Source organism: Cygnus olor, chromosome 2 (assembly GCF_009769625.2).
Source record: "Cygnus olor isolate bCygOlo1 chromosome 2, bCygOlo1.pri.v2, whole genome shotgun sequence".
In the NCBI taxonomy this organism is placed as follows: Eukaryota; Metazoa; Chordata; class Aves; order Anseriformes; family Anatidae; genus Cygnus; species Cygnus olor.
Window position 1 is genome coordinate 98,079,974 of NC_049170.1, and position 27,841 is coordinate 98,107,814.

General features: G+C 35.9%; 1 protein-coding gene across 6 annotated transcripts in view; it reads right to left on the bottom strand.

Moving 5' to 3' along the window:
* Nucleotides 1-27,841, bottom strand: part of ZNF236 (zinc finger protein 236) — a 71,139-nt gene that overhangs the window by 2,118 nt on the left and 41,180 nt on the right. For 3 of the 6 annotated variants that reach the window (XM_040549515.1, XM_040549514.1, XM_040549512.1), the window contains 19 exons: nucleotides 27,362-27,622; nucleotides 26,874-27,124; nucleotides 26,169-26,270; nucleotides 21,124-21,275; nucleotides 19,832-19,938; nucleotides 19,581-19,732; nucleotides 19,255-19,467; nucleotides 18,495-18,774; nucleotides 17,940-18,043; nucleotides 15,699-16,064; nucleotides 14,306-14,451; nucleotides 12,848-13,079; nucleotides 12,141-12,320; nucleotides 10,762-10,914; nucleotides 9,730-9,920; nucleotides 7,726-7,857; nucleotides 6,035-6,232; nucleotides 4,166-4,295; nucleotides 120-296 (listed from right to left, as the gene is read on the bottom strand). In XM_040549515.1, coding sequence (XP_040405449.1) covers nucleotides 120-296; nucleotides 4,166-4,295; nucleotides 6,035-6,232; nucleotides 7,726-7,857; nucleotides 9,730-9,920; nucleotides 10,762-10,914; nucleotides 12,141-12,320; nucleotides 12,848-13,079; nucleotides 14,306-14,451; nucleotides 15,699-16,064; nucleotides 17,940-18,043; nucleotides 18,495-18,774; nucleotides 19,255-19,467; nucleotides 19,581-19,732; nucleotides 19,832-19,938; nucleotides 21,124-21,275; nucleotides 26,169-26,270; nucleotides 26,874-27,124; nucleotides 27,362-27,622 — 3,527 coding nt within the window. The remainder of the gene's footprint in view (nucleotides 1-119; nucleotides 297-4,165; nucleotides 4,296-6,034; nucleotides 6,233-7,725; nucleotides 7,858-9,729; nucleotides 9,921-10,761; nucleotides 10,915-12,140; nucleotides 12,321-12,847; nucleotides 13,080-14,305; nucleotides 14,452-15,698; nucleotides 16,065-17,939; nucleotides 18,044-18,494; nucleotides 18,775-19,254; nucleotides 19,468-19,580; nucleotides 19,733-19,831; nucleotides 19,939-21,123; nucleotides 21,276-26,168; nucleotides 26,271-26,873; nucleotides 27,125-27,361; nucleotides 27,623-27,841) is intronic. The other 3 variants (XM_040549513.1, XM_040549517.1, XM_040549518.1) reach the window with 3 other exon arrangements.

Sequence of the window (27,841 nt, forward strand, 5' to 3'; positions counted from 1 at the left end):
TCACCAGCACTGGTGTTACTGGTGCCTAAACCCTCAGTACCTTAGGGCAAGCGTTTTGTGCTTTCCTAGTAAACCACATGGCTTTCTGCACTCACCATTGCTATCGTTATGCTACATACCAGTGTAACCATGAGCCCGTTTCATATGGAGTTTCATATTGCTTTTCTGTGTAAATCCCATTGCACAGTAATCGCATTTATAAGGCCTCTCTCCTGTGTGCTTTTTCATATGAACTTGAAGAGCGCTCTTCTGGTTAAAAGCCTTTTCACATAGTGTACACTGAAATGGCCGTTCCCCTAGAAGAGAAAAATGTATTTACTAAATTCTCATTTCAACACGTGCGGTTCAGAATTCAATAAATATCATTAAGGTGACCTAGAAATTATGTAGACAAACAGTTTTTTTCCTTGAGTCTCTAGGAATCTAGGAAATTTCTGGAGTACATTAATGATAACTTCTTGAGACAGATGACTCAGAAGCTAGCAAGGGGAGCTGTTCGGCTGGACTTCATAATCACAAACAAAGGAGAATTAGTTGGGAATGTGAAGGTCAGGAACACCCTTGGGTGCAGTGATTATCAGATAGTGGAATTCAGGATCCTGAGAGAAGGAAACAAGACAAATAACAGGATCACAATAGCAGGAACCAGGAGAGCAGATTTTGGTCTGTTCAGGGATCTACTTGGAATAATTCTGTGATTTCCGTGTTCTTGGGGGGAGAAAAGGGATCCTAATAGAAGTATATGAATGTAACAAGTATATTTCTATTAAGATGTCCCTACCCCAGGAGGACTTCAGATGCTTACGCTAATGTATGTTACAGTGATGCAAACAATACTCTTAAGATAGGCAGAGGGAAGACAGATTTGGGTGGTGGGCAAGCTGAAGAGAGAGGACTATTGTTCATATAACAAACTCAGCTACCAAATATAGAAATACATCCCTAGATCTTGAAAACAAAGCTTTTTATGTATTTTGATTTTGAACTTTGAGGGAAAAATGGGCAGTCTTGCAAAATATTTTTTTCTGCTAACCTGCCAACTAAAGGGACTCTCATATGTGTCCAAAAGGAAGTTTTTTGGAAGACTGCTCTGATAAATCCATTCAGGAATGTAATCACTACATAGTGTTTCCAACAACACTGCTGAAAATAACTGTGCAAAGCATCACTTCAAGGAAAATTCTCAAGAAGTTAAGTTGCAGAGCATTACAAATCTTCAATGTAGTGGCAAAATTATGCCTAAAGCCCCACCCACTTTGATACTCAGATTTAACAGTTATCAATTACTTTAAAACCCAAGTTCCTTCCTCCACTGAAAGATCTGCTTTTTCAGAAAAAATGCTGACAGGTTTTCTGGGTATGTAGCATGCAGCCTGTGTATTTTTTTGTGTGTCTTCAGACTACGGATCAGAAAGGGGACTGACATAGAAATGAAAACTGCAGCACAGAGATGTTCTTTGTATTTTTGTTAACAACAATTTCACTAGTTTGAAGTAGAAAATCTGTTTCCTCAGATATTTTTGACTAGAGTAATCTTGAAGGTCTTTTCCAACCTAGATGAATCTACGATTTAACTCATAGAGACAACGTGATTTTCTTTAGGCCACACAGATTCAGTAGGTATTGCCCATTATAAACCATTAAAAGTGTTTAATCAAGATTCAGTTTCTCACAGACAAGAATCATCTCTAAGTCTAAACTTATTGGCTTTCCTAAACTTTGATAGGAAAGCCTGTGTACGTAAGAGCACCTATCTAAAGATTTATTTGCAGCACAGTTTCACTCATTTTTCTTAAGGGATTTTTAAAAGCGCAGTCATTCTTTCAGAAGAGAATGTTATGTTACAGCTGCAAGTCAATCTACAACTTCAAACAACAATAATATAAAAATGAATTCCGCAAGGATTGTTGCAGCTTGTGGGCATTCCCAGCTTATGAACACTCAAGTCCAAGAAATCCCAAAATATCTGACAACTTACTGAGTATATTATAAGTGAATCCAAAATAGGAAGATTTTTTTTTTTTCCCTATGATTGTGCAGATTTATGAGAAACAGATGCATAAAGGGACTCTGGTCTCTCCACAGCCTTCCTGAAGGGCTCTGTGTCTATTACAATGGACAGCATAAGCCAAAGCAGGGAGGAGGGATACTGGCTTCTTCCCTGATTTCAAGCTATTTGGGGGACTCTTAGAACAGAACACTCCCTTTTTCTAAGATCTGAATTATTTAAGCCAGTTATACAGAAAGCAAATTATCGTGGAATTCTAAAGATGGTTAATCTCCTTTCATTGTAACTCCTGGCTCTCCCTTCCCGCCCCCAGTATAACCAGAATGTTCCTTTCCACCACTGTAACAATAAAGAAGCTCTGCTCCCCTTCTTCGGTTTTTCTCCCACAAAGAAGTCTCACCACTCATCCACAGCTGAAATTCTCTTGGGGTAGGGGGTGGAGGAAAGAGAAGCATGCACAGGCACCCTGTTAAATCAGAACGCACAGGATCACCAGAGACCTCTAAAACATAACAGCTGTAACAGATCAAATCAAAGCCTACTCTCACAACCAGATGAGAAACCACCTTCAACCAGGTGTAAAAAGCTTTTATAAAGCAGCCTTACAGACACCTATGTATTATGGGAATAAATACAACTAGCTACAACTGAGCAGTGATAAATGCTGCTAGCTGACAAACTGCTGCAAATGCCCACTACCTCTATCTATCCATGCCTCCTACTGCAGCATCCGTAAACCTGTTCTCAGAATTCCCAAATCTAAGGATTTTCTTTTTGAAAGGCCTCAAACCATAAATTAATCGTAAGTTCATGAATCCTCTCTATCCACCCTCCTATCCTTTCCTGCTAGAGAGATCTCAACAGTAGGAGAACAAAATGTGAAAAAAGATGGAAAGGATCTGCAGCCCCTCTGGCTCTCAGTTGCCTGGCAAATCCTAATAACCCAAAGCTCGTCAAACACTGATGTGTAAATGAGGTGGTGTTTGCAATTACTGTTCCTGTTTTTACCTTTGACAGTATACAAACCGTGTGCTGAATTAGTCAACTGAAATGAGGCAAATTCATTCTTCCAGAACAAATCAGACAATGCACAGAAGGCTGTACATTATATAGGCCTGATCTAATTCATCCACAAACATTTTGAATTCTTGAATAATTTTTCTCAAATCCTTTTTTTCGTGGTAAAGCAAGTATCAGACCACAATCATTTATGTGCAGACCTCATGATATACTGGCAAAAGATTTAAAAATGTTTTGAAGATAAAACTGAATGAACAGTCGAGGAACATCCCCTCTCAACATTTGGTACATATGGTAGAATGCATGCAGGTATGTGGAGGGAAATTTTAAACAGGGTGAGAATTAGAGATCACATGCTGACCAGAGACTGGAATAAATAGCTCAATAAGGGGCTGGGGGTATAGAGACAGGGAAGAGGGAAGAAAGAAGAGAGAGAAAGGGATAGGGGCAGGCAGAGAAGGTGATTGAGAACAGCTCAAAGTCACTTGAATGGGAAGACAGGTAGTTTGTGGTTGGTGCAACGGAGGAGAATGAAGGCATATAAACAAGAATCCAACACAGTACAATGACATCCAGAAAAGAGTTCTGCGAAAAAGCCAAACCATTTCATATGGATTTGATTAAGACTGTACTTATCAAAGTCAAAGAAAAGAAAGTTCTAATATTTTGAGATGCACGTAATGAGAGCATGCAAAAGACAGCTGGATATATAGGCAAGTCTATACAGCAGAGATGTAATACTAAAAAGTGCAAGACTGAATCTGAGAGTACAAAGTGAAGATCCAGTCAAAAGGGGGAAACTCAGATTATCCTTCACAAGACAGGAAAGTGATACCAACCAAGAAAAAATGACAAGGCTAACACGATAGCTTGAGGAGATTTGGAATTTTGCTTTAAATCCATGAAGAGCGGCCAAAAGCTAACTGCCAGACAACGATACTGGGGAAAGAGAAAACTCTGGCTGACTCACTGAACTAATGTTTCATTAGTTAGAATTTCATTAGTTAGAAATTTCATTAGAACTGACTAATCATTTTCTGGGTGTTGTCTTAAGCTATAGCTTACAGTTAGTCCCCTCCATCTTAGAAGCAATATAGATAACTTCCCCATTTTTATTTATAACATTTCCCTTGTTACCTGTGTGAATGCGACTATGTCTCTCCAGCTGACTTGGCTTAGCGAAAGCCTTTTCACAAGTATCACACTTAAACACCCTAGGCTTCTGGGAACTCAGTGAAGGTCCAGCCTGATGGGTTTGTATGTGTTCCTAAGCCAGTAGAGAAAAAGATAATGTTTTAGAACCATTTAAAAAACCTTCAGTATCTAACACAGAAATATATTCACATTTTGAAGACAAAAGCAGAGGATCTTAGTCATCAACAGACAAGCAGGAGGACAATGGAAGCCTGCAGGTTTTTTTTTCCCTTTAGAAGAGACACTGCATTTGCATATCATCTCTTTGTAAGTCTGAGGCATCAGTAGCTTTACATTCCTGAAGACCTCTGTCGAGAACTGTGTGGACTTTTTTTTTTTTTTTTTTGAATACAGTAGTACCCTCACTAGTTATGTGAAGCAAAATGACAAAGTTATTCATTCAAAGTGCTCTTTGAATACTTTGTTCCACTTACAAACATGGATTTAGGGCAATTATACATAGTAAGTTAGTACTGGATTTTTCCCCCTCTCATCCATCTCCCCCTCATTTGCCTGATGCATGGACATTTATACTCAGCACCTGAATAAGTATTATTCTGAAAGAGCGAAGGCCTCAGAAGAAGACAGTCACAACACAAAGAGCTGCACTATCAACATGCACATTGAACCACTTAACAACAGACTGTTGAATTAATTAAAAAACACTAAGGTCTTTGCAGGTAAGAGAGCAGAATGAAAGTATGGCACATTTTATTAAGAAGCATTAATATCAGTTCTAACTTCAGTGGTCTTAACACGCTAATGCTGAGCTTAGAAAAGGTTTACTTCTAAGAAAACAAGAGATTGGTATCTTTGTTTTGTTTTTGTGTTGTTTTTTTTTCATCATCACTTAAGGAAAACAATTATCTATATTGTATTCCAAAAACTTTTTGCTGGAAAATTTCTCCTAAAACATAAGTAACTGAGTTTGACAGCATTCTGAGAGTTTCCCCACGGACCAATAATCTTGTTGTAACGCATGCTCACTCCAAGGGGGTGAAGTTCACAACCAGAGTATATTTCCTTAAAATATGATACAAAAATGAGAGAAAGTCTCCCAAAAAGCTCTCTGAAGAACTACTAAATATTAAGACATGGCTTCTGGATCTGGAAATTTCTTATTATAACTTCTGGGAAGCTGTAAAAATTCTGGACAAGTTGTATGTTTGTTTTGTTCTTAATACACTTCTTCAAACCACTGCCTTTTAGTATCTCTCAGAGATGGGATACTGGCCTGGAGAGACCACTTGTCTACTACAGCCCGATACTCTTAACAGGAACATTCTATAATCATAATAAAAAATACAACTAAAATTTCTGAAAAGATTCAGGAGTATCAGGTTGTTCATAATCTAAAGAAAACGAAGAAAATATCACTAAACCGCAACAATATAAGGATATTTTAAAAACAATGCTTCCTTGCATTGTGCTCAAAAGAGAGAGCACCTAAAAATCAAAGGATAGTGCGCAAAGTAAAGTGTTTCCTATGATTACAAAAGCCTATCTGGAAATCAGGACAAGCAATGCTGACATATATAAGCAAATAAAATAAATGAAATCTTTTTCTGCCATTGCTATTTGCATGACAGTCATTCACATTTTTCTAAGGTCAATATACGCATTAAAATACTCTCTGTGGTCCAGGAAAGAGTTGTCTATCTGTGCAAGCAGTACCATTTAGACTCTCCCTCTCAGATTCATATCTCACAGACTATGAACAGAAAGGAAAGGGGTAACAGGTATCTTTCATTAGCATGAAGTCCAAACCGAAAGAACGAGTTAACAGACCGATCCACTGTTATTACCAAATACCTTGAGATGCGTTGCCCGCTTAAAGGCTTTATTGCAGACGTGGCAAACGTGTATTCTTTCCTTGCCATGAACCTCTTTACTATGGTGCATCAACATGGTGGCTGAAGAGAACGTTTGACTACACTCAAAACACTGGTGCACACGACTTTCTTTTTCTGCTTGACTGCTTTTAGTCACATTAGGAGAAACCTCTGCCACCTATAACAATTTGTAAAACAGTCAAATAATTACATAGGCACACCCACAACAGCTGTTTATTTTTCAATGTGATCAGTTTTTGGAGTACTTGCAAGCAGCTATCAACGCAAAGGAAAAACATAAGTTGTATGTAAATATAAACTTGTATTTCATTGCTCTTAAGAATGACCATATACAGTTAAGAAAACAAAAATATTAGAGTAACTATGCTCAAATTCATTTATGTCCTAAAAACCCAATGTGTTTGAGTATATGAATATTTTCCTACACTTGTATATTCCTGAGCATCTCAGATGATGCTTTTCTCACCAAAGTTCAAAGACAAAAGCATCTCAGACAAAAACAACAACAAAAACAACAAAGAGTGTCCGATTTTTACAGAGGATAATTACGTTTTCTCTTCGGTTAGTTTATTCTTCAAGAACTCTTTCCTTTAAGGAATTAGCTCTGAGCTACCAACAGAAGATTTCATAAGTACTGAAATTGTAATGAAAAGTTGAGAGGTGTGGGTGGGATTTTGCTGTGTTATTTTTTGTTTTTAATCAACGATGGCATTTGCAAAAATTTCACTTTCTTCAAATAAGGTAACACAAAACTCGCTGAACTTCGTGGATAGAAAAGAATCTTAAATGCAAAAGGTTATAAAAAGAAAAATGAAAATAAACAAAAGATAAAGGAAGTACTCTAAATGACTTATTCAGGATGAACTGAACTTGAGAAAGATACAGAACACAGAATATTTTCCATAATAGAAAGCAGGAATAGTAACAAAATTAGGAATGATATAATACACACTGAACAGAATGATACACACACACATTTAATTATACATGTATGCACATTTCCAACTAGTTGGAACCTCCAAGGAAAAGGCCAAAATGTTGAAAGGTCTGTCAACAGTCACCAGAAAGACAGAAAAGTAGTTTACATTACTGTTATATTTTGACTGTTACAGCATTGCTACACAATACTGCTACTCAGTCACTATCCCACTTTGCAGGTGACTGGGATTGCAGAAGACAAATCTTAACAGGAAAAACAAAGTCAATGAGACACTTGATGTATTGTATGTAAGACGTTTACACGTCTTCTTTCACCACGTCCTCTGACCCCCTTGCAGCAGGCTAACTCATTTTTCTTTTCCTGCTGATACAACTGCAAAAGCACCTCAGAGGAGCTCAGAGGTGCTGGGGCAGAGGCTGGGCCACCCACACCAGCACTGCAGCGGTGACCCCACTACACTCCTGGGCATGTGCCTTGGAGGGCTGCTGGCTCCAGCAGAGCCTGAAGCCTTTGTTGGCTTTTTTCAATATGAAAAAGTATTCTTCACTCAAAATTTAAGCACAATCTGGATGCCTAGGCAGTTAAAATAAACCTCTTCCCAATGGGAATGGCATCAGTCTTCCTGCTTCAGTATACAGAAGAATCATTGTAATACTTTTTATTAGTAACATCTTTTACCCACAAGAGACAAAGAAATACATTGCATCTACCTGATATGTTATTTCTTCAGAGTTGGCAGCTGCTGAATGGGGTGTATGGCTCACCAGTATGACTTGCTGTGAGCCTGACCCACTTTGGCTAGCGAGACTGGAATCTGTAAGTATAGCAGGGAACTGCTGACCCTGTGAAAGAGGGGAGGAGAAGGGAAAAAAAAGGTAGGAGTAATTATATTTAAACAGTTAATTGCAGTCAAGCGTGTTATTTTTATACCTCAAAACTTTTTTCCCTAGAAAAAGACCCTTTCCAGTATCCTATTTGAACAAATGTTACTGTTTTCTCTCCTCTTCCCCTCGCATCTTAAACCTACCAACTTAAGGGTAACAATGATTGGAAGCCTGTAAAAGCAGAGATTCAGTTCAATTTTTCCAAGTCTTGCATCAAGTGCTGCATGTTTCATCCTTCCCTTATCTGTGTCTTTTCAGATCATACTTTCTTTAACCCTATTTTTTGCTTTTTCTGCATGGTCTTCCCACAATATTTCCCCTTTTAAAATCTGTTAAATAAATCTACTTCCAAAATACATGAAATCACAGAAAAATTACCAATTCAGATTCACAATTACTAACATCACACCACTACTTCTATTTCTTACTATTAAAGACTTTTCCATCTCCCCAGGAAATGCACTAACTTTATGTACTACCTGTCCATTTATCACAATTTGCGCTACATACACTGTTTGCATAGTAGCCAATACGATTTTCCATTATTTGACTTAACGTCTAATTAATTTAACTTAGCAGCTTATTAATAATCATCAACACTTAACTTTACATTGTTTAAATGATTACAAAGTCTGAAATGAAGCTACATGTTGCTTTGTTACTCTAACATCAAAAATGACAAATGCATCACTAGAAACATTTAAGAAGCCTTCACCCAATCTTTCCCCGTCTTTAGCTTTCAATGACACCACAAAAATCTTACATTATAATAAAAACAAAATTAATGCTAAAGCTACCTGGGCGATGATAGCCATATTGCACAGTTCTTGCATCATTTCTTATCGCTCTACCTCTATTAAAGAGGGATTAATTTAATCACTTTCCTATTACTTGCTGTGAAAAGAACTAACACAATTACTCTTCAACTCGTATACCCACAAGGAGGAAGATAAAAATTTACCAGATTAAACAATAAAAAGTCTGCGAATACTAAACTATATTGTTTACTGAACAATATGTTGTATAACTAAACTAAACTAAAGTGATGATACTTTCTCACGTTAGCATTCTCAAGGTGAAAGAATGATCTTATTTTGGCCTCTAGGAGTTAGGACCTCAAGGAAAGGCTACATCAAGGTCTTTATAATGTGTCCTATTATCGCAGGTCAACTATTCTGTCTCAGATTAAATTATTTTTAATCCTCTTCCATACAGAACTATGTAATCAAAATTGGAAGGTATTTTTGGAAGACTGAGGAGAGAAAAGACAGCCTTTGCTACCTTCCCAACAGAACAATTCATAAATTATTACAACAGCATATGACTTATTTCACATGTCAATAAAGAATAAAGGGACAGCCTAAATTTAACCAGAAGGAAAAAAAATTACATTTTAAAGCAAGCCTATTGTTTTTTCATTATTTATTCTGTGCGTACTGAATACTTAGCGGATTTGCTACTAACATTTCTCAAACATTTTTACTGTAACACTCATTCCAACCCTTGAGAAAGTACTATCTACCAGTTCTGTGATTAGGTAAGAACTAATCCAAGAGTACCCACAGGAAATATTCATTGCCAATCTCCCTTTTCATTTAAAGGGGAAAAACACAAAAGCTACAATTAAAAATACCATAAACTTAATTTCTTCTAAGTGGCTTGGTCAGGTTTTGCTCTCTAAAGAATTACTTGCAGTAGCCACATATACAATCAGTTTATCACAAAAAAATTGATCTCATACAAAATTATTTTTTAAAGCAAAATCCCAAATTCCTGCCCTCAAAACAGTAATGTTAGTTTATCTGTCACTTCAGAAAAAACATTTCTTACCTGTGAAGTGATATTAAGTGTAACCGCATCAAGACCACCCGACAACATTCCCTGAGTGTCAGCAAGAGTCAAAGTGACACTACCATCTCCTCCAACTCCCGATGAAGACATTACCAAATTCTGTGTAGAAACTGTAGACTGAGACATGGGTGTTGTTGAAGGAAGGTTTGTTCCACCTGTTGTACTAAGCTCTGGAATATATGTAGAATAGTTAAAAAGCCTGTTACATAAGCTCTAACTGCAAATTTATTATTTTAATTGAACTTAATCATTTCTATTTCTCTTTTGCTATGCTTCTATGTCTCAAAAGCAAAAAAAAACAGTTAAACTAATCACATGTCAAAAACCATCAGTCAAATGATAAAATTCGAAAAAATAGTTCTAAATATAGCTTGATGTATATCACACTGCAAAGCCATAACTTTGTAAGAAGGCATTTTCACTGCCAAAAGAACACCTGAAGAAATTTCAGGCTACACATTTCTGTAGTCTGTCTGCTTTCAGAATTCTCAAAGGCTACTTTGACTCAAGGTAGTAAAACCAAAATTTCAAACTCCACAACACAACAATCCCACCCCATTTTCACAACATGGCTGATAAACTATAACAGCTAAATAGGCTAGTTTATTTAGCTATACTAAACTGTTATATGATACCTGTATAAAAATAGATTCTCCAACATGTGACTAGAGGCCTCACAGCTCTCAGTTCATAAGTCTCAAAGAAATGAAAAGATGAGACAGAAGGTACAACCCAACTGCCTGTTTTTCATTACATAAGAGCATGCCTTAACCTCAAAATTTTACAGAATATTCTGGGGGTTGGCCTCATTTGTATTTCTTTCTTACTCTGTGGAGTGGATAATTTAAATTGGCACAACAATGTCAGGCTAGTGAGAAAACACACCCAAGCCTTGTAGTTCCCCAATTGTAACATGCAAGATCATACTATTCCAGATTCAGTTATCCAGCCTACCATTTAGTTTTTTAACACAACATTATGTTTTTTCTTAGCAGATCATTTTATGCATACCTGGAGCATTTAGTGAAGTGCCCTGAGAAAGAAGCTGGTCATTGCTTATAGTTAATGTCGCCCCTGTACTCTGGCTGTTGATGGTTGGTGTTGTCAGCCTTAAGCTACCATTCATATCACTGCTTCCAGAATTATGCTGGATAAGATCTTGGCCTAAACAGAAATTAATCTTGTTATAACTGGAAGTATCTCAACATTATTCTACTACTGTACTTTTGACAATAAAAAATTGATCATATCATAAGAGATAAGAGAAGTAGAAAATAAAACCAAAGCACAAAATTCATTATGCAGTGGTTCAACATTTTTAATGCAGATGTGGTTATGTACGCACATAACTATACATCTAGATACTAACACAGAGAGATACTTCTGTTTATTAATATTTAGACAAATTGATCTTTCTTAGATTCAAGTCACCAACTTCATGAACCTATACAACCTAGCAAACTAAGGGCTAATATTTAAAATATTTTTATATCTATTATATGGTTAATGAATTGCATTTAACATGTTCTCTTTTGGAAAAGCATCAGTTTTAATTTTGTGGAACCGTCAACAGGCACCCAACACGCAGAAACTGAAGGCAGATTCTGTCAGCTGTTGCACATCTAAAGTCCCTTTTCCTTATATGTGTGAACATCCATTGACAAGCAAAAAAACAGAGGTGGGGAACCATGACACTTTAACATGGACATTATTGCCACAACACTTCAAAAACATTAAACGCTTTACAGAAAAGAAAAAAGAATAAAAGAAAATAAAAGAGAGAAGCACTAAATATTATACTGAATTCTATTAAAGAAATGCAATGATACAAAAAGTGTCTTGGGGGGAAGTGGACAGCTATTTATGCTGTATAATAGGATCAGTCTCTTACAGGCACTACAGAAAGTTGGTGCAAATGTATTCAAAGAGAGCCAGCGTATTAACTACATATTATAAAGACTGAATAGTACAACTCAAAGAACGATCAGGGCACATATTAGGAGATGGTTGTACTTTAAGTAAATATAGATCGTATAAACTCAACCCCAACACCTGCCCCGAGCTGCTTGTTCCCATCCCAGTATTACCCAGGAGTTATACTACACCACATAGGGCATGGAAAGGAAATATGAACTGCTTATCCAGGCTTTCTCCCTGAGAAATATCTGTTGAATCAAGACTATGAATAAAATAGGGAACCAATTTAACGGGTCCTCCAAGTAAATGTACGCTGTTTTCAAAGGCAGATTTGGGGAGTATCTTTAAAAGATGATGTATATAAAAGTACGCCACAGGAATGCTGTGGAAAGTGGAAAATATCCTCAAATACCGTATAGCTAGCCTATGAAATGGAGACCTGGTAACATTAAGAAATCATTAAAAATACCAACCAGATATTGTAAGAGTGATTTCTTGAGGACTTCCTGAAGAGTTTGTAGTAGTAGAACCTGTAGCATGAGCCAAAACTTGGCTCAAACTGGAATTATTTATGGTCAACGTTATCTCATGTTGTCCATTTGAAGATGATACCATACCCTGTGAAGTCATGACTTGGGAGATGTCCTGTGTACCTAAATAGATAGAACAAACAAAAACAAATCTATGAAGATGCTATCTTTACAATACATACAATTTTTAAAACAATTACTACATTTTCTAAATATATTTATATATAAAACTATATACATCTATACATATATAGATGTATATATAGATTTATATTTATATATGTGTATATCATATATATATATATCTTATCTATATGATTCTAAATTCTTACTATAAAAAGATGTAGCCAACATGAGATTTTAGAACTTGCACTCTAAAGGAGAAATTGTTTCCACTATTAAATTCACTCCTCTAAAGGTTAAGATTTTCAAACTTTTTATACATTTCTAAAGACTATAAATGTCTTTCTATTTTCATTATATAGCTTACATTATGAAAAAAGTATTAAAAATGATAAAATTGTAGAATTTGCTGAATATGCTGCTACATGAAGTATATGCCTATCTTTTTAAACAAGGTATTAAAAAAATTCTCAGTGCCATGACTGAAACTAAGAAATTCAAAGCATAAGACTTATGACAGTGCTTACCACTAGCATTGGTTGTCAGCACAGACTCTTGCTCAGATAGGGATCCTATTGTCATGTTAGCTGAAGATGTTACTGTAGGCTGTAAAGACAGGCCTGATATAGGCTGAATAACCACATTAGCAGGCACTGTGTTTTCTGTTGTCTGGAGGGTGGGATTCTGTGAAGCCATATTGGGATCTCCAGTTAGCTGCTGAGCAAGTAAATTACTCTGCTGTAGAATACTTGGATCAATCTGAAAAGCAAGTTCTCAATCTGAAGTTAACAAATATGGGTTACGTGAATATACATAGCAAACCTAGAATTCAAAAAGGTGCATATAGAGTATATGTATGAACTTCAGAATTGAACATTTTAGTTTTTATTGGGTTTTTTTGTTTGTTTTTAAATGTGTCTATATATATAGAAAGTCTCCAAAGTCTACATGTAAACAGCCTGTCTAGCTTCAGCTATAGATTCATCCCTCATCAAAAAGTTTGGGAAATCATTATTATAGTTGCATACAAGCATGCTGGACTCTGGGTACCCATTATACTGGCATTCTGTACGGACTTACTGTTGCATTTACTCTTAATGCTGTTTTCAGGACTTTCAAAGCAGAAAGGCATGGAGCAAAAGATAAGACTGATATCAGAAATTACCTACTTTTTCAGCTCCTATGAGTCTGAAAGCTCCCAGCTCACTACCAAACATCTATTCTCAATATTTAAAATAGACATTTTATTCTTTAGGGATGAGTATTTGGGAACTGGAGGAAACAAAACTAGTCAAAATCAAAGACGACTATTTTAGAAACTTTTTGAGTAGACAGACTCCAAGCAAGTCAATGCAACTCTGCAAATGACTTTTCCCTTAGCTTGGAGTTGGACCTGTTGACCTCCACACGTCTTCTCCAACCTCAGAATGATTCTGTGAAACTGATGAAACCTAAACTAGTTCATCAAAACTGTTAACATCATTTTAAAATTTAAACGTAATCATCTCACTTTATATAAAAAGTACCTGTATTGTTCATTTTACAAGCTCAAATGGAATTTAAATTCTGAAACCAAGTATCTAAAAACATGCTAAATAACGCAGGTGTCATGGTAAGGAAAAAAACATTCTCTGTAATCATTTGAGTTGTTTTCAGGGGTGGGGACTGCTGGGTGGGGAGATTTAGCCTAAAATGCTTTTAAAGTGAAAAAGACAAAATGCAATTAAAAGAAAAAGCAGCATTTAAAGCAATCTGACAAAATCCCAGAGGGGTAAAAAACAGGAAGACTGTAGGAGAAAAACTTAAACAGAAAAGCCCCACAATGTAGCTATTGTTGAAGTCTTTTATCAGTGTACAATTGATATAGCACAGAACTGCCAAACACCTCGCTCAAGGGAACTCTTCCAGAAGTATACTCACTAAACTTCCTTCAGTCCTCAAACTGACTCTACAAAATTAGAGACAAGAGCCTAAAAGCAACCTACCTGTAATGTTATGTTGTTAATACTGGTGGCATCTATTCCAGAGATTTGAACATTTTGTCCAACTAGATTAGCAGCAAGTTGTAACTGTATTCCTTCAAGAGTGGCCAAGCTACCATCTGTCAAGGACACAGTTAAGTCACCTCCAGCTACCAAAGAAAACAGTCATATTACAATGTTTTTCTTTATCATTACTGACCACCTCTTTTAGCTTTTTTATTTTTATAAATGAAATCGCTACAAAAGCTATACAAACACATGTATATATGCGAGGAAACTTAACTTGCAGTTGCTAATTATAAATTCCATATAATTTAGGGATAGCTATTACTTAAACACAAGCTGGCATCTTCCAAAACCAAAAACTGCTCCAAAGTAGCTTTGGAAACCTGGAGAAATTTGGTATAAATTTCATTGGAGAGTATGCCACCCCTAAATACAAGCAACACTTACACAAGGTATGTACACCTGAACACGCAGGGGAAAGTCATTGCCACATTTATGCACAGAACAGAAACATTATTCAAGAAGGAATCAAAGGTAAACCTACACACATGTGGGTGGAAATAAAGGTACATTGGCATTTGAAAAACAAAATCTTAACAACTTAGAAAACTAATATTAAAGTCGAACAGACTGTTGCTACAAATGCTCAGAAGAGGTGAAGAAGTCACCTTGTGTTTGACATACCTTTTCCAAACACCTTTAGTATTAAGTATGATCAACCAGCCTCCTTTGGTTCATGTCTCAGAAACATTAATCTTTGCCTATCCAAAATCCCTTACTACAGTAAATAAATCTACTTTATGAAGCATCCAAGAAATACCTCCTCTGGGCAAAATGCAAATCAGTAATCTTGATTTTAAAAGTTTCCTGCCTCTTCCTAGGACTCCTTTTTCTGTTCACTCAAGAACTCCAAGCAAACATCAGATAGTTTTTAAATCTCCAGTTTTTCACAAACCAAGCTTGTCAAAAAAACATTTACCAGTATATTCTGAACTCTGTTTGTTGGTTTCAGACAACAGCTTAGGGTAGCTGATGACTATAGTTAAATACAAGAACAAGACACCGCTGCAAAACTGTTTCGCTTCTCTCCTTTTTAAGAAAAGGCAAGAATATTACCAAAAAGAACACAAGTACTCCTGCTACTTATCCGTGTTTTCTTCCTTTCTACAGTGCAACACCACAGCAGAACTTAAGAGATCTTTCTAAGTGAACTATGACCAGCATACATTTTTCTCTTCATTCTAAGATAAATAGCTATTTATGTCATCACTGTGCAGGAAGTTGAACGCTACCTGCTTGGAAGTAGCATTTGGTATAAGTTTCTGAAGCCTAGTAGAAAGCAAAGTTCAGTATTTCATCTAAATACCAACAACAAGTAACCTGTTTTTACCTGACACAGAAGCAGGCAGAATAGCCTGGCCCACAAGTCCTTGTTGAAGTAAATTTTGATCAAACTGACTCGTCAAAACAGAGTTATTCATGATGAAAACATTTGGGTCTGTTGAGGATGAATTAAGGAGACTGACTGGCTGTAGTCCCTCAGTTGAAGTACGGGCAACAGGCTTCCTAACCTTCTTGGTCTCTGGTTTATAATGACACTGTATGTGGGTTTTTCTGCGCCCAGACGTACGAAACCGTAAATCACAGTGCGGACATTTGAACGGCTTTGCTCCTGTATGCAGACGCATGTGGACTTTTAGACTTCCTTTTGTAGAAAAAGAATTACTGCACACATGACAACTGAAGAGCTTCTGACCTAAAAAAATTTTAAAAAGAGAAAGGTAAGTGATAAAAACTCTAAAAATCAATAGCCCTGTACCAACAAATTAAGAAAACATGGATTCTAAACTAAATTGAACAGAATAAATTTGAAATAACTAGCCACATTCTTTATATTTTTGGCTGCTTTTCAAATGAATAAAAGGATTTCAATTAATCTTATTTTTTTCCTAATTTCTGAGACTCAGTTTGTTTCCAATACACTGTGAAAAAAATCATTCAGAACCCTGATAGATCACCTGATGCCTCTTGTCTTTATCATTATCTCTCACTTCCTGACATAACGATTCAACCTACTTCAGTTTACAGATTTAGATTACAAAACCCTAACACATTGACGTCCCTTTTTGTTTAACAAAATAGCGATTACAAATTGGGATGAAAAGTCATACAGGAATGACAAATGCTGAATTAGCACTGTTTCCAAATAAAGTCAAATTAAGTGTACTTTATGGCAGCTACAAGATGATTATTGCATCTACAAGATGATGCAATATTGCTGGCTACTCGGGTAAAACGTTAACAAGAACTGCTATATATACAGGAAATTAAAAAGCAGTGAAGGCAGAAGTACAATACTGTGTGACTTCAGTTATTCCACTACAACAGTGTACACTACGTCAGGATGAGATGCAGGAAGTATTTAGCCAAAGAACCAAGTCTCAGAACCTTCAACAACATACAAGAGCTGGTTCCATGTATTACAACAAAGAGTCTCTGTATACTAACTGCAGTACAAAGGCCAACAACATCCATGAGAATAACATACCTGAAAGGAAGCGTAACAGGAGTGTTTGTTTAAAAAAAATTTAATAATCACCTCAAACAGTAAGTTTTTGCAGATAGTACAGCATTTTTTAAAAGACAGTATACCAGACACTCAGAGGAAAAAAAAGCTTATTACATATTAAAAGACTTTAAACTGATTTTAAACACAAGTCCTAACAATAGAAAGAAATGACTAGAAATGTGGATATATTTCAAAAAGTCCACCTGAAGAGAAGAGCAATGTTAAATAAAAGTCATAATACGATAAACAAAGAAAATGTATCCAGTGATAATGGTTAAAAAGATTGCAGGTACATATATACTTTCTCCATGAGCTAAAACTGCTCCAGTGAGGCCACACCTCAAGTACTCTGTTCAGCTTTGGGCCCCTCACTACAAGAAGGACATCAAGGCACTAGAAGATGTCCAGAGAAGGGCTACGAAGCTGGTGAAGGGCCTGGAACACAAGTCCTGTGAGGAGCGGCTGAGGGAACTGGGGTTGTTTAGTCTGGAGAAGAGGAGGCTCGGGGCAGACCTTATTGCTCTCTACAGCTACCTGAAAGGAAGCTGTGGGGAGCTGGGGGTCGGCCTCTTCTCACAGATAACTAGTGACAGGACTAGAGGGAATGGCCTCAAGTTGCAGCAGGGGAGATTTATGATGGAAATTAGGAGACATTCTCAGAAATAACAGTTGGGCATTGGAACGGGTTGCCCAGGGAGGTGGTGGCGTCACCATCCCTGGGGGTGTTCAAGGAAAGGCTGGACCTGGCGCTTAGGGACATGGTTTAGTGGGTGACATTGGTGGTAGGTGGATGGTTGGACCAGATGATCTTGGAGGTCTTTTCCAACCTTAATGATTCCATGATTCTACTTTATAAGCCTACTGGTATAGGACATAGTAATAATATGGTTTATTCAAAACAATGACTCATTTGCGGATGCTGTAAGCGCAGAAAGTGTCACCTAGCATTCCCATTCCCCATGTCATAGTGAAATGCACCATTCCTTGCAAAATCTTCAAGCTAAGAGAGCCTGTTAAGATAGTTACAAGATTCTCAACAAAGACATTCAAAATCTTACTGACCTGTGTGTGTTTTAACATGACAATCTAGAGTGGATTTTACAGTGAAACTCTTCCCACATTCTTCACACTTATACGGCTTCTCTCCAGTATGGATACGAACATGCCTAATAATTCCAGAATACATGTATTATGTGAATCTATACCTTTTATATCAGTTTCGAGGAATATTCTATATCTTACTGATTTTAGATTTTATCGAATACTTAATGTAACATTAAGCAGAACTAGTAAAGATGATGATTTAAGCGCTATTTTTCAAACTGATTTTATGTTTTTATATGCAAGTTCTATTGCAAGAAAAATAATCTAAAACTTAACAACTGTTTTAATAGTGCAGGAAACAAGAAATATGAAAAGGCTACATATTCTGTATCTGACTAAACCAGCATTTTGATACGTATTTTTAAACCATACTGGAAAAAAAAAAGACAAACGTACATAAATAAGAGTCAAGCCTTAGCTTAGCAGTAAAGGTTTCATATAACTTTTTTGTGACAAAGTGTCTGGTGAAGAATTTAGAGATCTAAGAAGATATAGAAGTTTTCCATTTCTTACCTGACTAAATCACTGGGCTTTTTAAAGCTTTTGGGGCAGTAACTGCAACAGTTAGCGTATTTAGGCTCTGCTTCCAGTTCTGCCTGCTTATCTTTGATCTCACTAATTCTGTCTTTCTCTGCAGCAGACTGAACAAGAACTTTTTCTGAGACTGTGGCACTTTCTCGAGGCCTAATCTTTGCCAGTTCTGCTGTTTCTTCTTCTGTGAAAGTTATGACTCCAGGACGAGATTTTCTTGAAGTTCTTTCAGAGTTTTCTTCGTCATCTTCAACACACGTAACTATCAAAAAATATACACACACACCTGTTTAGCCTAATCTGTCAGCTGAAATTATGAAAATAAAGGGTGGCCAAGAAACACATGACCACTGCGTGGACTTAAAGTCTGTGGCCTGAACTTGGACTTATATCTCTTTCAGAGATCTACCTAGATGTTTATATTTATTTTAAATAGAGCTAGATTTGTAACTCCTATTTTTACAACAATTAAATACAGGTATAAGTTATTCAAGACAAAAAAAATCCCTTTTAGTGGCACATTAAAATAACTATGGAACACAATACTCTGACTACACTGGACAGGCTCCTGGCAAATTGATTTCTTTAAACAATTTAGACAAAAAAGTATTTTCAGTGGCTCAGGACATTACCCATGCTTGAAGGCTAATTTATAGCATTACTGTTACAGCATTCATGTAATCCACTGAAATATTTGTACTTGTTACGTAGTAAGTACGATAAGAGTAAAAAATGAAATTACCTCCCCCTCCTGTTTCTGTAGCTGCTGCTACAGCTGAGGAGACTGCCTGATGTTTTTTCATATGTTTTTTGCAGTGAACTGTTGTTCGAAAACTTTCATCACAGAATGGGCACTTGTAAGGCTTCATGCTCATGTGAGTTGCCATGTGCCTTGTAAGGCTGCCATTAGTTGTGAAGGACGTATTGCAAATGCTACAGCTGAATGCTTTAACTCCTTAAAATAACAGAAACAAGTAAGTAGCATGCAGTTCTTCTAATTTATGTATACAAATTTGGTATTGTAAACCTTCTGAGTTAAGGAAATGCAGAGCTGGTATACTCTGTTACCTGTATGAGTCTTTTCATGTGACTTAAGAACTCCTGATGAAACAAAGCCACGGCCACATAGTTGGCATTTATAAGGCTTCTCACCAGTATGTGATCGTACATGTTGTTTCAAATGGCTGGATTTCTTAAAACCCTTGTTGCAATATTCACATCTATTAAAAGAAAATTATTTTCATTAGTTGCATGTAGTTAGTAGCCATAAGAAATTCAGGAAAATCTTTGACTGATCCTAAAAGTTAAGTGTAACAAACCTATATGAACGCCTGCTTTGATCTTCATTGTCCTCAAGAAAATGAGGCCGCTGGGTATGCAATTCAAGTTCTTCTTGTGATGACTGATCTTGTATCAACCGAGTAGTCTAAAAATCAAAGCCTCAAGTAAATTTCAGCAACACAATATTGAAACAAAGCCACACAAGTAGGTAAGGAAAAATATAGTATTTGAAGTTAATACAAATTAATCGAAGCAATGCCAGAAATCTACCCTTTCACAAATTCATGTCAAGAAATTGAGTGCAATACAATACCTCACTCTTTCCAAGTGAGAAGGAAAATTGCAAAACTTGCACCTACTAAACCAGAATAAACACAAGGTGTACTCACACCTCCCTACCAATCTAGAAAAAAAAAAGTCTCATGTCTCCTAGATTTTCTAATGTTTGAAGGGTTAAATTTAACACTAAAGCAGCCATTTTAAACAGCACGAGCCCCAGACCAAGTAGCAAAATACACGGTGGTGCTGATAGTTCTTGACTACTTTCTGAACAGGTTTTTCCCTCTAAGCAACAGCTACAGACAAATCCTCCAGAAAAACAGCATGCTGTAACATTAAGAAAAAAAACTCCAAAGGCTGAATTTACTCCAACATTTCCAGACTCTAAAACCTAACTCCCTGACTGGCATTTGCCCTTTGCAAAAAAGCATAAAAGGGCTATAATTCATGCAGCTCAGTATCAGCATTGTAAAGATACTCCCCACTGCTAGAGATGGTCTTCACACTAGATACTGTTAACGTAATAAAAAGTACTATTTAAACTGTGGTTTTTTTATAAGTAACTAAACTCTTACAAATTTAACCAGATGAGAACTATGAAAGAACTCTCTACACTGCAATATGCAAGCTCCATGAATGATAACTACATATTTGTAACATTTTTTTTATTGCTTGATCACATCTGTAAGAATTTAAGAATTAGGAAAGAATATAGTGCAATAATACAAGATTGTCTTATAACAATAAGTCACATGAGAAGACTCATACAGGTTCCTTAGCTTCAGGCTTACAATTTTACTTCATAGCATTATATCCTTTTAAATGCCTAGAGCACCAAATCATACAAACCTTTTTATGAAACAAATAGCCATGTCACTTACATACCACCCCCTCCCTTTTTCTCCCTAGCTACTCAAAAAAAAAAATGCAATCTAGAAAAGAAATCATGAAACTTTCCCTATTTGTCACTTTACAAAATCATTTATTAAAGAACTCAATAAAATCATCACTGAACACAAAACAATGGATTCTGCCATCTAGCAGTACTTACTACATTAATAGTGTCTGTATTTGGAACTTGAAGAAGGGTTGGTGGATGGTAACTCGTTGAAAGAGCCTGAGATTCAAGTGTGCTTGAATCCTGCAGCTGCTGTACAGCTGGAAATTGAGTCTGTTGATTGTAGCTGTCATTCACTGTAAAACCTGTCAAATTAAAAGTCACAAAACCAGAAAACACACTGAATGGGACTCAATAACACCACTTTTTTTAAAGACTACCTTCAAAAGAGATTAAGTAGTATTACTATATGGTAATGCTCATTTTATACTCTTCACTGCTGAGTGGCAAAATACATGTTTCTGGGATCTACATAATATGCATAATTGGGTTACTTACCATTAGCTGGAATTCTATTGGACAATCTCCTCCACAGAAAAACACTGTTTGAAGTTTCTTCAAGGTGCCACAATTACCTTAGAGCCATTGAAATTTTGAATTTCTTGTATGTAAGCATGCATGTGTCAAACAGGTTGACCCATCTCCCTTTATCCATGTTGGTACCACGCTCCCTTAACTACACTGGAAGCCGATCACAAGGATGCAAAGCTCAGTGGGGAGGATGGCGGGTGAGTGGAGGAGATGACCCAATAGGAGAACTCCAGTTTCTGATAAAGCAACCCCATTTTCTCCTACTTTGGATCTCCTCCACATATTCCCACTCTTTAGATAACAGTAAAGTATGGCCTCTCAAAGGCAAACTGCAAAGTAAAAATAAACACATTTTTAATTCACATTTCCAGTATGAAGACCTGAAATTTTTATTTGGTTTTGTTCTTCTAAAATATCAGATCTTAAACCAATTCTTTTTCTAAGTGAATGAACAAACTGATAGTATCACTGACTCAAAGCCAGGAAAATATAGCTCAGATTTCAATTTTCTTTATGCTATTAGAGATGCCCTTTTATCAACCCTTCCAAACCCTAATACTTCTAATATTAAATAAAATCGGTGTTACATTGGAAGAAATGAAACCACAAGTATGAGTAATTAATAAGGGCAACAATTTTATTATTTCTGTGCAGTTTGCCTTCAGCGGACAAAAAGGGTGAAGATTATGAAACAGGGTAGAAACAAAAACCCATATCAGATGATCACAGCATCAGAGGCCAAAAAAGCAATGCTTAGAGAATGTTTTGAATTACGTTTATCAAACACTGGGATGAGTTAAGTATAAGCAGAAATTTTCCCAGAAGATATTTTCACAGCGTAAGGATACTATTATCAATATAGAAAGAAAAAAACTAGTTAAGTGCTATCACTTACATCATAGAATGAAGGCACAAATGTAAACAACTCTTGAGAGCATGATTAGTCAGGTGGTAATTCAGCATAAAACCTAATGCCACAACTTGTGTCTTAGATTTTCTCCTAGAACTACCAAGATTACAAGAAAAAAGGATTCAACAAGCTGAACCTTGCACTCGAATTACTCTTAATTAAATGACAAAAAAAAGTAGCCTGAAAAACAGCAACGCAAAGCTTTATGGTCTTTAAAGGGACACTAATTGCTGTTTTGAAATATATTTTAAAAGCTCTGTTATGGAAAACTGGTATTCCCATTACATATGATGAGAACACATACAAAAATAAGCTTCAAGAAACTGAGAAACTAAAGTGATGCCATTTCCACGCCCTACATACAAAAAATGGACATAACTATCAAATGTTAAAAAAAATTCTTAGATCAGTAACTGATTTTTGCGAAGAGGGAAAAAAACAAAAAAGCTACTATACCATCACCTATTTCATTTTACAATGTTTTAATAAAAGCAATTATAGGCCTTCTGAAAAGTTTCCCAGAAAGAATCCTGGAACAGAGTGCTCGGGAAGAAAAGTTCTGAATTTAGATGTATTTTGGGACAAAATGAAGAAAGAAATACTACTTCTGAAAGTAGTTCTAGAATAAATATAGCAATAAGCTATAAAAAGAACGTAAGTGATGCATCACTATGTTGCTCGACACCTAGGTCGAAGGTCAATTTCCACTCAATATTTTAAAAAGATCTGACAACTCTGAGTACATTAAAGACATTTGCCACTACCAGACTATTTTCACGGAACAACATTAAACAAAAAAAATAAGTAAATGAGATAGGCTATGTCTAAGTAAGAGACAAAATTCATAGCCTTGAATTTCTGTTCTTGCTTTCCATCACTATCATTTCACAGAAACTTCTGCTTAACTTTCTTTTGCCAAGCAAAGAACAGAAAACAACTTAAGGTCTGTATAATAAAGGGAGTCTCTTACTACAAAGAGTTCTAAACTTGGATCAGCTTTATGTTCAGTACAAGCATTCATTTGCAACGTTCATTTTCTCTTGGCTTTATAACATTACCCAACCTATTCTCTTCTACATTGATAAAAATTACTAAACAAAATAGAATATGCTGGAAATCGGTTTACTACCGGAGACACATGGGCTTGATGTAAGAATCAGAAACCTACTGTGTAATAGTTCATAGAAAATACAGTATCTTAGTTTGTAATAACAACCTCGTGTCTTTCTTTTCCAAACTGACAGGTCATTCAAAATTACAAATGCATCTACATGCACATGTTTATCACTGCAGAGATCCACAACTAGCAATCAAATGTTCTGGAGGTTTGTTTCCCAGGTAACTTTTAGAACCACCTGAACAGTATTCATTAGAACCGATGTGTAAATAGTTACTGAAAAAAATAGGAATTTCAAGTCTTAGGATTGCAAATCAACTTCTTAAGAAAGCAAAACAGCAGTCCAGTGGCAAGGGTATATTCATGTAGGCAACAGAATAATAGTATTTGGAATTCTTGTAGTATTTCATAAACACTTCCCCCATCTCCACTAATTGAATTATTAACATTCAACCATGCTTATAGGGATATTTTAAGGAAGAAAGGGTGACATAATCTATATGAAAACATGTTTGGTGACAGATGATGTTCAACAGCCTAAAGACATGTTCTGATAAAGGATCTGTTTGGTTGTTCTGACCTCACTGAAAAGTCTTCAAATGAAGATGCCTGAATACGTAAAATTACAAAGAACACTGAAGTGCTTTTACTATCTTCAGAACTAGCTAAAATGAATACCAGATTATGACACAGAAGCACCCTCAAAAGATACACACTTTTTACCAAGTCTGAGCATATCAAGAAGAAAATCTATCTGAACAAACCAGAAATTCTGTTTGTACTAGTAACTAATACTTATACTACTGAAAAGTATTACAAACAAACCAGAAAGAAAAAAAACAAGTTCTAACAGGTCTGTGCATACATAGAAATCAGCATCATTTGGATGAAATGCAAAGATTTCCTTTCTCAAAAAAATTAAAAAAAAAACTTACTGAAGATTTTCTAAAAACTTTGATGTTCTATTAATAAACAATAACCCAAACTATTTTAGCAAGAATACAGCCTACAAATATCAAGGAAAAAAAAAGACAACGTCTTGAGCTTGAATGCTCTGCCTAGCTGATAGGAAAAAGAAATTAGGAGCATGAAGCACAGATGCAGACATAGGGAGAGGGTCGACCAATTTAACGCATGCATCCGCGCAAATGCTTACCTACCTGAAATTCAAAAATTTTGTAGGGCTCCAGGATCTTCAAGGAAACTTCAAAGAGTAGGGAATCTGTGGATGAGATTCCAAGTAGAATAGGAGACATCTTATACAAATGAGCCTTAAATAAAACCACACTTGTTCTGATTCTCCTGTACCAGTTTTATACTGTACTGATGATCAGCCTAGATTTCTGATGAAAGAATTGTTTTGTAGGATCAAGAAGTATCTTTTTTTTCCCCTCCCCGGAAAAAAGCACTCGGTATTTAACATTCACTTAATGAAGAAAATAACACACTAGAAAGTGAAGTCTAAATAAAAATAGCAAAACAAGGTCTGCATATTGGATTTTTAAGCTCAAAAGAGCTGTAAAAATCCAAACAAAAAACATCATCACACTGAAAGTTACACTGAGGGTGAAAAGGTTGCATTTTTATTCTGCAGTCTCTTTTTGTTCATTTGGAAAAACTGAATAGGTAACTAATGAAAGTAATCCACAGGGTTTTAACAGGACCTGGTTCAGTCTTACTTAATAAAGGTGGAGACTAATTTCTTTTCCCAGTGACATACAAAGCAGCACAACCTAGAGAATTAAAATTGGCAAGAAATTACACTACTTCTTCACACTGTCACACAATTTAGCAGTTGATAACATTTTTACAGAAAGCACTCTACAATTAATCAGGGAATGAAATTAATATAGAAGTTTAATCAGATGGGATACCAATTGCTGATTACCAGCTAAAGTTCTTTGCTAGAGTCAGAAAAAAGGAGGAAGAGACCAACCAAAACAAACAAAAAACTTCAATGTAACACCACACCCAAACCCAACCAAACAAGAACTAGTAACATCATATCAAGCAACAATTCAAGAAAGACAGCAGTGAAAAGCGAAGGAAAACTAACTTCTTCATTCTCTGCAGGCTACAAAAGCATCTCTTACACCTGAGTATTTTAAAGCTAGAATAAAAAAAAAACTTCCAAGTGTTTACGAACTTTTAATTTATTATGTATGTAGGTTTATAAAATATAAAGAAAACCGCTGTCATTAAGTGAAACAATGATTTTTACATGATAATGTATCGCAAATCTCAACAGCTACTCAATCAAATCGTAGAGCATGTTTCTGATCATCTCACGTTAGTAGCAGGTACAGTTAGATGGGGAAGTTCTGTGGACTGCCTACTATCACAGCAATTACCAACACAATCAAGGAAAGACTATAAAATGCCTGACTACAAGCCCCATACTGTAACAGCTAATCATCAGCTCATAAAAGCAAAATCTAATTATATTCAAGTATTCTGTATATTCTAGCAAATATAGTTTCAAAATTGTAATTTAAGAAAATGCTTTTGCAAGTTATCTGCCTTGCAGCTACACTGATTGTGGATGCTCAATTTTAAAATGTTTTTTGATAGCTATGCCGTAAAACCAAATTTATAAAGATCACCTTCAAAACTTTTATAAAAGCTTTATTTATTACTAACCTTGTGATAAGCCCTGTTGATCAAATGACTGCTGTGTTATAGCTTGTTGCTCAAACTGAGCGATGTTTTCTTGTAAAGTATGCTGGGATGTCACAAATCTATCTGAAATGGGGGAGATGAAAAAAATATATGTATCACGAAAAGATGGAATTAATTGGATAATTCAGTTATTCCTGAAAAATTATATTTTAGTCATTTGAATTTTTCCTATATTAAAAAATAAACAAAAAATTATTAGCTGAATAGGTATTTAAATCTTTGCTTATTATACGCTCTTGTACTTACTATGAAAAAAAGCAAAAAAGCTTAAGTAAAATACTTTTTATTCTATAAGTGATGATAGAACATTGACCAAGCATTTTGTATTTTCCGACCTCAAATCACAGGTATTACTTTCTAAGCAGACTATACAGCAGTGCCTTTTATTAAAAATAGAGATGAAAAAGTTTTTGGCCATGTTATTTTCAATATATTTAGCAGTTTTGTTTGTGATACAAATAAATGTGTAAAGTTTAATACATAGTTTTATATTTTTAACAGTACGCCTAAAAACTAATGAATAAAATTGTATAATATGCTAAGTGGTGAACTTTTTACTCCACGTACTTTTCTAGTTATTTACTCGCATTGTCTTGAAACCAAAATCATTTGAATTTTGGAAGAAACTGACCTCATCATAAACCTCATCATGTTTCAAATACTCACCCTCATCTTGCTCTAAAGGCTGATCAGCCAATTGTTGTTCTAGTGCTGTTTCTTCTGTGCCTACTACTGGCTGCTGGTCTAACTCTAAAATAGCCTGCTGATCTGTTGCAACAGCTTCTGACTGCTGAAGCTCATCGCTTTCAATCTCCACTTGCATCTGTGTAGAAACATGAATGCTCTGCTGATCTACTGTAGAGTCATCTATTGAAGTAGACTGCTGATGCTGCTGAAGTTGCTGTGCAAGTTCGTACCTGCAAATAAAGGTAAGAAGGTTTTTTTGTTGCTTTAGACATACATTATGTCTTTTTTTATTATTATACACCATAATTTACTATGCCTACAGAGCGAGCTAAGTATTTGCTACCCAGAAACAAATATCCGTATTCGATTATTAGCATTTAAGACTGAGCAAAGCTGCCTTTTGAAGTATCTTTAAGAAAGGACTACTGATATACATCGAAGGAGTTGCATAAAAATCGTAAACATACCTATGAGTCTTCATGTGTTTTTTACAGTTTAGTGATGTTTTGAATGTTTTTTGACAATATGGACACATATATGGTCGAAGGTCATTATGGATTCCCATATGTCGCCTGAGGCTACCACCAGTAGTGAAGGCCCCGTTGCATATAAGACACTTAAAAGCTTTCAGTCCAGTGTGTGTTCTAATATGCGCTTTCAGAACTCCCGCTGACACAAAACCTCTTCCACACTGAGAGCACTTAAATGGCTTTTCACCCGTATGTGACCTTTTTAAGAGAAAGGAGAAGATTTATGTTTGATTCCAAAAGGCAGTAAGATAATAAATTTTCAAAAGAGTAAAATAAAGAAAACGAAAACAACTGCTATATGGATGGAAGAGGCCTAAGTTAACAAAATTTGGATATTATAGCTTCAGTAAATTATACATGTCCTGTATGTCATCATTGGCAGGGCCAGAAGCAATATTGTCTTCACAGCTTTCACCA